This window comes from Vespula vulgaris, chromosome 11 (genome assembly GCF_905475345.1).
Source record: "Vespula vulgaris chromosome 11, iyVesVulg1.1, whole genome shotgun sequence".
In the NCBI taxonomy this organism is placed as follows: Eukaryota; Metazoa; Arthropoda; class Insecta; order Hymenoptera; family Vespidae; genus Vespula; species Vespula vulgaris.
Genome location: NC_066596.1, coordinates 4,434,598 through 4,446,971, shown reverse-complemented (window position 1 = coordinate 4,446,971; position 12,374 = coordinate 4,434,598). Strand labels below are relative to the sequence as shown.

The window sequence follows — 12,374 nt, the reverse complement described above, 5'->3', positions numbered from 1 at the left end:
AATCATCATTACCATTATCATAATCGTTAACCTCCCTTCGCGAAAACTTGGAAAAGTTAATCTTCATAAAGCAAACTGTTGGATCGACTTAGTTCGCGATTAGAAGGAAAACTGCTTAGGATTCTCATCGTTCAATCTTAGCTCGCTACTGATCAAACATCGTTCGACATTGTTTAAGAAGGTCTCTTTTATCGTTGAGAAGAAAGAAAGAAAGAAACAGAGTGTTTGGTTATGCTGTCATTTATGATAAGTCACAGACGTGGTTATTGACTGAAGGTGATTGTCGCGTGACAGAAACCAAGAAATACGATACAAGGAGCGGCATGTCGTAAATGTGTAGAACGTTATATCGAGAAGAAATTACACTATCGGAGTGAATGAGTATGCGAATAAAAGAAGTGAGATAAATCCTACGATGCTCTCTCGAAACTTTTGCTTTTTGCTCGATAACACGATTTGTTATCTAGATTCCATTGGAAGCATTGGAACGAAAGAAGACGGTTCCTCTGAGTATTACAGAAACTACGAAAGGAAGAGGAATTTGTAATACGAAAAAAATAGAATAGAAGAGGAGAAAGGAAAATCGATTTACGGTTAGAAGTTGAAGAATCGAAGATAATTTCAGTAGAACAAGAAAAGCTATTTTTCAATGCAAATGTTTTTCTTTTCGAGTTTCGAAATATTTAAATGGAGAGCACTTAATGAATATATGACAATTCATACTAATTACTATGTAAAAGATTGACCTACCGCAGTAATTGACTTTACACCCTTCGTCCTCTAAATTTCCTCTCGTGTCATGACTGCTCGAAAATAAGCCGACACCTCACGCGACGCTTTTTTGCTGACTCTTAACTTTCAAGCACGTGACATCCACCAGACGCTTTTTTGCAGTCTATCCTCTTAAGATTATCTAACAATAAGAATTTATAGTGTTCATTCATTGCACTTTCTTGATACAGATTATTTATTTCTTCCAAGGAGTTTTCTTCGTGTATTATAAAAATACTATACATAAGTATACAGATGTTATTATTTATATAACACATTTTGTTTGATTAAATCACGTAGAACGAAATGCACTGAACAATTCTTAAGTGTCATTTTTATCCTTAAGACAAACAAATTTTTGTTACAAAAGATCTGTTTAATCAGGATTTTAATCTGTTACGATAAAATAAAGAAAAGGTAGGCGAAATAAAATTGAATGCTCTTATTGAACCTACACGTTCGATACAAGTTTGAATAGAGAGACTAGGGCGGCAGGTCCTCGAAATAAGATATCGAGTGCTTGTTCTAAGTTCAACTTCAAAGACGATAAGATCGCCGTTTTTGCGTCGCGGGTAGTCTAGTGCTGAGTTAAGGGCCGATGACGAGACCGATTGCGTCAAGATGTTATTTCGAGGGTAAAGAAACGAGAGGCTCTTCGCGTTGACCGGAAGATACCTCACGGAATCTTTTTAGTTGTAAGATCGATGAGAATTCGAGTTGGAAGAGAAAAAGAGAGAGAGAGAGAGAGAGAGAGAGAGAGAGAGAATCTCGAGTCACGCAGTCTCATCGTGACCTTCTAAGATAATGAGATTTTGATATTGCATCGAGTACGAAGAATTGAACATGCTGTAGTAACATGCAAACGATCTTTCTTCGATCTTATCGCGATCTAGTAACTAACCAATTTGTTAATGTTCACAATAGTAATGTTAGAAAAATTGATATTAACATAGAAATTTTTATGCTTCGATAAAAATTATATTTCTTCTTCGTACTTTCAATTTAACAGATCTAAAAATTGCAGGAAAGTTTCATCGGCTTAATTTTAAATCGATTTTGAACGGAGTAAGACCAATGGATCGTGTAATTTAGCTTGATTCGACAACAGTCGATAATGAATCTCTAATTTTCATGATTGAATGACTTTCCAAAGGTATTAATTGCAATTGCTCCGGGAATTATAATGATGAAATTTGTTAATTTCAGGTTGAATCGGATCAGATATAATCGCACAATTTTTTTATTCAAATACCAACGACGCAATGCCTTTGGCGAATATCGTGATATCTATTACAATCATAATAAAATTAAAAGTAAATAAGAGAATGGAACTGAAATGCGTAGAGAATCGCGATCGAATTTAATTTACGAGAATGCTTTAGGGTGGTTAAATAGCAGGATTTTTAGAATCCTTGCGCCCGCACATGTAGGATGAGATTCGTCACGTGTTTGGGATTTTCGAACGAACCCATGCATGAGAAAGAGAAAAGAGAATGTTCAAATGTATGTGTGTGTGTGTATATATATGTTACGTCGCCTCCTCTTTTTCTCTCTCTCTTTCTTTAACAGTGTACGTATGTGAGAACATGTATACACTTATACTGACTAAGTTCATTTTGAATTCCTGCATTAGAAAGGCATGCAAAGATTGAATGCAGATTCCACTTCTAGCTCGTGTTCGTATAAAAAGCTTTGGTACATACCACGTACCAAACCCTTTTAACATTTGTTCCCTTTTTCTCTGTTCCTTTCTTTTAAATGACGTTTCATTTTTAAAATCTTCGATTAGTTAGCACATATGAAATGGTAGAAGACAGTAGAAGTATTTCTTTATTCGATCAACATTTTCAATATTATTTTAATTAAATGATATTTATTTATTTTTTTTCCATTCGAAGGAAACTTCGATACGCAAGATTTCACAAAAAGTTGAGTGTAAAGTTATTACGACGAACTTAAATTGAAATAACTATGTTATCTTCGAAACAACTGGAACTCGATGTCAACCATGAAAGCTCGACAAATTTAATTCCGCGAAAGGAGTGACTTTTAAAGGGGATGGGAAAAGAAAAGATCATATTACTTAGATATAAAAAATTCGACCGGTTCGATTCAATTGGAAAGCAGACCTTCGGAACCTAAACTTATTTCAGCTTGGAACAACGTTTCGAGCTTAGTACGGAATCTAACGTGTGGAACGGGCCGAGCGGGCCTTAAATCTCTTATCCGGATGGTAGCGAATCTAGAAAAAGGTTAACCCGATTTAACGTAAATCTGGGAACTAGTAGCTCGCCGGAAATTGACTTAATTTCCTGCGGAAAACCTTTTTCTTTGCCGACGAAAGGAAAAATTCTTTAGCGTGCCCTTCTTGTGAACTTCCCAGTGCACCTGTCCAAAGTTTTTTAAAGGCTTTAAATTCTTCCATTTAATAGTTCTTTGACAAAGAGATTTCTATCCTTGAGTACTTATCACTTTCTTTTTAATCTTTCTATCAGGAACATTTGTAAATGTTTATAAATAAATGCTAAAACGCTTATATATATGTATATATACATATATATATATATATATATATATATATATATATAAAATTGTTTACATTTAAATAGATATATTTGTGATAGACAATTTCATTCAACAGTTTTCTTATGTAGTAATTTTCGTAAGTGAAAAGTAGGAGGATAAGAAGCAAGAAGAAAAGATTCTTGGCACAGTGACGAGAACTAGCGTTACTCCTTCCCTTGCAAACAGAGAGAAGATAGTCGCCTCTCACGAGACCCTCGGAGATACGAAATCAATGTCGCTGGACTAAAGAAAGAAAAAACGTCGTTCCGTGATTTATCGTAGTAAAATATATATTTGCGCCTCAGCATGCGACCCATTCTGGAACGTCGATTACAATTTAATGCCAATGCAACTCGTGTAGATGTTGCCAAATAAGAATATACATTTGTTTATCCGAGATAGTGCTTTCAAAAGTAAAAGACAAATTTTAACCAATGGGAATTTCAACAATTTTTTTCTACATGGAAATATTTTTTTCTCAGTGTTCTATAGGAATAAAATTCTAGACAGTAGTTCTTTAAACTGATATCGAATTAGCGAACAATCTCCATTATAACCACAGAATTATTTTCTGAAACTGAGCGAACGAGAGTTTTATTCCACGAAAACCACTCCTTTCGTCAGTATCATGTAAGCGAACGAAGGCATTATATCTGTATATGTGTCTTATGGGACGTCCGTGTTTTCCAGTCAGCCTGAATGAAGATTTAATGCAAATGCAATGCATTCGTTCCAGTTTGCCATTTCTCTTACTCTCCTTTATCGTCTTCCAGCATCGCTTTTTCCTTCTTCCTCTTCTTTCGTGCTCGTCACTCGAGCGACCAATCCTCGTATCACGCACGAATACATCGAGCCATTTGTATGTATCTCTATGTATTCACCTATGTAGATTGCTACATTTCGTATTCTACTATATATCTATATCTCTATATATGTGGGTATACACAGCCGGACGTAGACTTATGCGAACAATTTGATTGGGTATTTCCATCTGGACCAAGTCGGCAGAATGTCAAGTCAAAAAAGCAAGTCGGTGAGAGCGATAAACTATCTACTTCGAACGTTATTTTTTCTCATCCTATTTATATTCACATATATTTGTACGCTTGTATATAAATAGACATATACCTAGTATATTAATATGTACATTATGTATCATATCAAGCGTCCTTTCATCCGATCCAACCATTTCGATGAAGATCTGAAAAGTGAATTTGTGTACGCAAGTAAATGGATCGAAGTCGACTTTCTTGTATCTTTGCTACACGTTGTTTAAACTCACTCCCATTATTATTACAAGATATATAATGAAAGCTTTCTTATACATGAATTCTCAATTTTAAGATAAGTGATTTTCTTCATTGTTGTACTTCTGAATATATTTTTGTGTTTTCTATAAACATTAGTCAAATTTGAAGTCAAAACAATTTTAACATCGATTTACATTCTACGAAGAAATCGTTGTTGAATCCTGTGAGTTAATTATCCGAATGCTTTCTATAGTTTGTTCTTCTCTCAGTCCTGCCAGTCAAAAGTTCCTTCTTAGTACTCGCCGAATTGAGTTAGAGGGTTTAATCCCTTCCCACATAAAGCTCGTTCGTTCGAAGCTGGATATCGAATTTTCGTGGGATTCGTGATGTGTGATATGGCCGGCCTTCGCGTCCTCATCGTCGTTGTTGTACTTCGGACATTTGCATCTAAATTTACGCTACCATTTAGATTGTAACCGCTCGATGAGAGATCGTAGAAATCCTTGACTTTATTTACTCGACGGTTTCGATCTATGTGGAACAGTGATGGGATCTAAAAAGCAAAAGGGATCACAACGACTCGATTTCTGGAAGTAAACGAGGTGAGGCGAGCGAAAATTTAACGCCAATTTATTTATTGCCTTTCTCTGTCTACCTTTTTCGCTCTTCTAGTCGTTCTCGTTTTATTTTCCAACACTCGACATGTCGGACATCTCACGTACACACAATAACGCACAAACTCACGTACGTATACGCTTCACGTACAGACGTTATTTTCACGAAAATAAAACGTATTTTCATGAAGGACAAAATGGCCAGGTGAAATTTTTACGCGAATAAAAGAATTCGTGGGAATTGGGACGACGAACGGCATTGTTTCTATCGATATTTCTTGTTTTTCTTTATAGATTCCTTTGAACACGATATACTCTTATAGAAAAGATGTTAATCGGCAAAGATAAATATTAAGTAAAGTAACTTTCCTCGACTTTCGCGTCGAGAGTTTTTATTTCTTTCCTTCCTTCCTTCCTTCCTTCCTTCCTTCCTTCCTTTCTTTTTCTTCCTCGTTATGGGCGAAAGAACCGGAGCATCTGGTAGCAGCGGCCTCCAAATTGGACGGTTCACTGGGTGGCAGTCAAGTGTGAAGAATGTGAAAACGTTCGCCGCTGAAAAATCGTTAAGCGCCTCGACCGTTCGAGATTTACGTTCCATTCTGTTTCATCTAACGCGCTTTGTCCGAGTCTTGCTCCTTCCACAGCGAGAGAATGAGAGAGCATAAAAAAAAATTTACCGGCTTGTCCTAATTCTTTAGTCGATATAACAACTAAAATATACGGTTAAAACGAGAAAGGAGAAGTAGGAAAGAGGGAGACATAGGGAGAGAGAGAGAGAGAGAGAGAGAGAGAGAGAGAGAAAGATAGAAAGAAAAAGAGAAAGAGGAAACCGTGAAAAAGTAGGCCAGCATTTGAGGAATACCGATCCGCTTTATCGAGAATCTTCTTCTCATCTGCTCAACAGATCTAAAACTTTTCGATCGAGACCGAGTTGTTTGGAGAACACCGTCGACGAGCGTAAAAGTTGAAACAGTTCTGATCGCGAACTCTTTAAAAGTAAAAGCATCACCACATATCTTTCTTCTCGTATGTTAGTTTCGGACGTTTTAAGAAACTAGACGTCCGAGCTTTTTTCGCTGTTTCTTTTGTGTTATCAACTGTCGAATGAACTTTTGTGATATCAAAAGTACGAAAAAAGGATTTCAAAATTTTGTTAACTCTGTACGTATTATCGAAGATAAGATTACGTTGTTTTGGAGATCCTACAAACACAATTCCAAATTAATTTATTTACTTTTTGACTCAACTTGATTTAGAAGTAATACTAAAGATGCTCAGTCTCTTTTTTTTAGTCGTACGTCCACCCAGACAGTCCGTTTAACAATCCGTGCTGATTGAGCCAAGATAACCTAAGGTAATGATGCGGCAGACATTTTATGAGGAACATGACATAAGCAAATGGAGCGCAATAAGGAGTTCTAACCTCTATGAATATGTGGATGCATAAATTCTCTGATACTTTGACCACCATAGTCTGATTTGCATTCGACTACTGCTACGAATTCTTCTCTTCTCTTTTTTTTTTCTTTTCATTTCTTTTCTTTTCTTTTCTTTCCTTTTCTTTTTTACACGAGAAGGCAGTAACCATACGCTCTTTCAGTATTCTCATCTTTGTTCACCTTTCAAGTCGTTAAGGAGTTCTTCCTTCTCGTCTACTACCACTTTCCTTCGCACCAATTTGCAAGTCATCATCTTTGAACGCTCGGAGCCTTCAAAGGAAGACCTTGCTCGAGAGCTCAGGATCTCGTTACGAAAAGGGTTTCGCGTGTACGCGCGAGATTCGCCAAGAAAAGTGTAGGAATTTGAAAATCGGTCGGGTTATATTAATTCCTTGAGTGGTACTACGTGTCCCTACAAAGGAAACTCATCGATCCTATGGGCGATACTCGGAAAAAGAATTTTTTTCAGAATTGCATCATTTAAATTTCCCGCAACTTTACAACTACTAGTTCTAAAAGGGTTGATGAATTTCCAGTTACATCTTTTTATCTCGCCTCTTCCCAAACTTTTTCATCGAACGTTTCAACGGGACGGTTCGGACGAGTCCAGTTAAATCCCTTCTATCTTTGCCCTTTTTTCATGTTTTTTCTTTCTTTCGTTTTTTCTTTTTTTTCTTTTAATTTAATCAAATTAATCGAAAGTCAGCTTTGCTTTGTATATTTAGCCGCAAAAGGAAATAACGCGGCTGAAAGAACGTAGTGAATTACGAGTGGTGAAAGAATCGCAAGAATGCTCGAATCTCTTGATTACTTTTTCACAGAAAAAGTAATCGTCTTTTCCCCTCTTACTCTTTCTCTCTCTTTATATCTAGTTACAAGCGTCAAATATTTAATTTTAATGGAAAAATTTGACCCTGTCTTTGCGATATGGCTCCGTGACTTTTCAAAGCCAATGCGACAAGTCTAGACAAAATATCCAGAGCGATTTATTCTGTTATAAATGAGACGTTCAAGAAACGAAGGATCATATATATTTTTCAATCCGAATGGAAAGCGAACGATACGTCTTGCTAAAAAATGAGAGCACGTCATCGGTCGTTTTTGGGTGATTGATCACCCGCCCTAAACATTTCCGAACCCCTTCTCTTCGAAATCTTCTTCGACGAATAGTAATCTATTCGATGTTTGTTCGTTACTGAAAATGTCGATATTAACGAGAATAACACTCCAACATTGCTTCGAAATATAAACTTGAATGTAATTTGGAAGTCACTTTTTAATGGTAGTTTAAAAATAGAAGAGGAAATTCCTCGAAGGATTAGTAATCCGTGCTGGTTATATTTACCAATCTATCGGCTAATGATCTAAAATCACGAAAATGCTCTACTCAAATCTCATTTATCCATAAATGTAAGCCTAAAATCGTCGATACCTAACACGCTGATATTCTTACAGACTTAAAACACTACGATTGCGGTTGAGGTCAAATTGGATGAGATGGTAAATAAATTAGTATAGGAAATAAATTGCGTCTAGACAACATACGTCGATAGGCTCGTGAATATTTATTCACGACGTTCACTGTCGAGTTTGATAACCTATGAGCTTAAAACAGATGTCTCCGGAAAGAGACTTCGGTCTAAGTTTAGAAAATAATAAGTTTCTGGAGTCGTTTCTTTTTCCTGTAAAACTTCATAATTTCTTTCTATCCACGGTATCGAGATGTTATCTGGAGATACGGATGATTTTTTAACGAGACTCGTAACGAAAAAAGTCATTCAGGCTCTTTTTCATTTCGACGAAGCAACTACTTCTAAGAAGTTAAATATAATACTGTGAAATGAAACCTTATGAGAACTTGAATAGAATAGTAAAAAGCGAAATACTCGACTCTAAAAGCCTATCCATGAAAATCTACTCTTTCTTGAAAATATTTTCCTTAGAGGATAGATGACGAAGGCACTAATGAACGCTCATCGCGAATATAGCGATTAAAATGTTTGAATAAAGGGCAGGAAATGAAATCCGTGGAAGAGCAGGGCCAAAAGAACAGGGTCGAAAGAGCAGGGTCGAAAGAGCAGGTCGATCGAAAGTATCGTGGCGAAACGTAGTATGTTTCTGTTGCAGGGGGAAAAGGGTGATGGCCCGTACCACGCGCTCGCGACGAAAAATGGCGAATACGAGCGATGCTCCCTCGACTGCGAGCAGCCTTTTGTCGAGTACGACGACGACGCCTTTCAGCAACCCCACGTCAACGACCTATTCGACCGAGGGCTATACCTTCAATTACAGCGACCTCGCGAATTTTGCCGGCTACTCCTTGGATGAGCTGAATCACACAGGACTTTGGATAGACGTGTGGAACGGCACCGAGGTTGCTGATAACGTGACTGAGAGGTTAAATGCCACTGTATTGATACCCGGTGGCTATTGCGACGAGTGGGAGGCAGCGCAGCACAAACTCTTCCAGGTGAGTTCATGCTGGGTATTCTTTTCCTTTTACATCCCTAAGATGGAAATAAAGCACCAAATTCTACACGTATATTCGTATTCTTTATCAAGGATCAATAACTTGATCACGTTGAAAATAATTAAATTCCAGAGAATTTTACTAATACTCTATTCCTTTGGTGAGTTTATCTTCGATATCGTATATATCCAATCGTGTTCTGCAAAGGGATTATGTTCGCAGTAAAACGATTTGGAATTTAAGCGATAACGAATCCTTGCCGATCCTGGACGAATTCGTTCGAACTCTCCTTCATTTTGTTCGCTTCTTGTTGAAACTCTCGGCAAACAGGAAAGTTGGCAGTGAATCCAAATCGGTATCTTAGAGTTTCAAAAAGAGACTTAATTTTGCACGTGATCTCCTTCCAGGCAGCGAATATATTCTTCATGGTGGCCTTTCTGGTACCGCGCTCGTTTAAGGCCTCCGTCTTGGCCCTCCGTACATTTCTAACAGCCGGATTTATGCTGGCTGCGTTGTGGGCCGGTATCACCATATGTGCTCTCGACGCCATGCTCTGGTGTCTCATCCTCGGCCTTCTCAACGGCATACACTCCTTGATACTAGCTTGTCGATTTTTACCGCCTGCTCTCAGTCCGGAGCTCGCGGAACTATATCTCAAGCTTTTCAAACCTTACAAGGTCAGCAAGAAGCACTTTCAAGAATTGGCCAAAGAAGCGAGGATACTCAAATTGGATGCTGGTCAGACATACGCAACCGAAGGGATCACGCCCGCGGACGAAAGGCTATCAATACTTTTGCGTGGACAGTGAGTACTTATTTTTATCTATACGGAATAAATCAGCTTGTGTTTTTTCTCCTTTCATAGAAGAAAAAAATTCTCCTTTATTTTGTGAGTGATAACAAACCATTTTAAATGACATTATTGCGTGTTATAAAGAAGTATTTCAAATACTGAAGTATTTATACTGTATAAAATCGATTTAAAGGGTTCTTGCTATCAGTAAAAGCAAGAAACAATGAGCACGATGGACTTTGTACTGTGGTCAAGTTACTTTAAGAAAGGTAGATTTATAGGGTGTGCGTGAGCGAAAAACGACTGTCTGGGTTTCAGGCTGAACGTAACGTGCGACGGTACCCACCTGCACCATGTCAGAGCTTATCAATTCGTTGACTCGCCCGAATGGGAAGCCACGCACGAAAACATCGATGACGTCTTCCAGGTAACGATACGAGCCGAAGAATCCAGCACATACATTTGCTGGACAAGGCTGAAATTGCTGAGGGTATTAAGGCATAGGCCGTTGCTAAAGGTCGTTCTCAACACCCTCATCGGTAAGGACATTACGTCCAAGTTATACGCCCTTAACGAGCAACTCGCTGACGTCTCCACGGTCAGTGAGAACACCAGGTCGAATCCTTACAGAGGCGTCGCCAGAAGTCTTAGCGTCGACGCCGTAAACACAGAAACTGCCGGAAGAGTTCGCTCAACCACGTGGAAGGCGCAAAGGAGGCATAGTAATCCGCGTAGCGACAGTAAGAACTATTTGTAATTAATTACATTCGCGTCAAACAATTATTACGCGAAATCGTTTGTTCGTATTACTTCTAGAAATGAAGTTAACGTCTAGTTTATCCGATTCCTTATGCTCGTATTTATTTTAGTAGTTGATTTTATATATATCAACCTATAGTTATGAAACACAGTATACCATTATACGGGCAATTATCAAAAACTTGCAGCAGAGCATAGAAGCGAAAGTTTGCGAGACAACAATCCCGCCCGGATTTCTCAACTTCTAATAAACTAAATATCAGAGATCTATCATAACGTGTACACAAACTCTGAACGCTTTCCTGTTCCAATTTTCTACATTGTCAGTATTGTTTGTTACCTTTTGATAGTTCATAGCATAAACAATATATCCTCCCAGATGGATTCTCCTGATTTTTTAAACTTTGGCTTAGCATTCATCCGAATTTCATCTGAAGCGCGTTATCAATGTTTGAGTAACGTTATAGTTTACAAGAACAAAAAAAAACATATTAAATGAAAAATGCACCACTTTTTAGAAACGAACGTACGACATAGTTGCACTTTCACGACTTCTATCGGGGAAATTAAAACATGGATATTGGTTTTATCTTTAGGAAGTTCACCGGCCCGATATTCTCATCAGTATTGGGCGCCTGTGGTGGCGAATCATTTTCCACCGACTTCGCCCTTCACCCAGGGCCAAAACCTCGGGTATTCGTTACTGCCGCAGGGTGTTCAATTCTCGCCACCACGGCGGGGGCCGCTCATGTCACATCCGCCACTGACGCGGCAACGTAGTGGCGGTGCGGGTGGCGATTACACCTTGCTACCTCAAACACCGAAGCTCGATAGGAAGCGTTCGAAAAAGGGCACGAGGGAGGTAAGTTCCGTTTGTGAAACGTACAAATCTCGTATCAAATAATGAACTATATAGCGAGATAGTCGAAAGGGAAACGAAACTAGAATGAAATTGGAATTAGTATGACGCATTTTCTTTGTCTGATTAATTACTTTTTCCTTGATAAATGTATCTAATTTTACATTTAATTAGCAATTTAAACGATTATTTAATCCAAGCACTTAATCTTAAAAGACTTTAAAATAGAATACAATAGAGGGTGCAATATTTTTATCGCGTCTCACCGATATTCAACCTTTTTTTTAAGATTAATTACACTATGCGTTCTGAAGTCGTAAAGTCGAATGAGAATTAGTTCCTCGTAAGAACATTACTGTAATTAAGTGCTTTCACGTTTCTCCGAATCCCGAACGAAAAAAAAGACTTATTACTTTGGCAGAAAGTTTCCTTATTTTCACGAGGATTTATTCGGTGATAAGTTACCGAGTCCTTTTTAAAGGAGATTTCTCGTTCCGTGTTCTCGATATGTCTATGGCAACAAAATATCCAAAAGGGAATGCAAGAAAGCTCTAGCGTATTAGCTGCGCATAATTCAAAGGAGAAAAAGTTCGGTCGAAAATGTAGCGACGCAAAAACTCAATTATCGTTCGTTCGCGAGCCAGAAAAGTGACTTGATATTGAGTTAGTATACCGAGCTGCTTTCGATGGCCTCAGCGAAAAGACTTTCTTCGGGCCAACAAAACTCGTAGAGAAGATAGGATAACGAAGTACCTTCCAACTGTTGCCCACGCGCGAATGGAGCAGCTGTCATCACGAACAGGGGTCGGAAGAGACTCTTCAGTTTCACGCAAGTCTCGGAAAATTAGTCCCAG

The 12,374-nt window shown here is 38.2% G+C and overlaps 1 protein-coding gene across 5 annotated transcripts in view; it reads left to right on the top strand.

Moving 5' to 3' along the window:
- The window catches only part of LOC127067698 (blood vessel epicardial substance-like), a 44,615-nt gene that overhangs the window by 26,624 nt on the left and 5,617 nt on the right, over positions 1-12,374 (top strand). For 4 of the 5 annotated variants that reach the window (XM_051002952.1, XM_051002951.1, XM_051002949.1 and 1 more), the window contains 4 exons: positions 8,767-9,109; positions 9,517-9,914; positions 10,221-10,642; positions 11,258-11,523. In XM_051002952.1, the coding sequence (XP_050858909.1) occupies positions 8,780-9,109; positions 9,517-9,914; positions 10,221-10,642; positions 11,258-11,523 (1,416 nt within the window). In that variant the 5' untranslated portion in view covers positions 8,767-8,779. Of the gene's footprint in view, positions 1-8,116; positions 8,140-8,766; positions 9,110-9,516; positions 9,915-10,220; positions 10,643-11,257; positions 11,524-12,374 lie in introns of those variants that run through there. The other variant, XM_051002948.1, reaches the window with a different exon arrangement.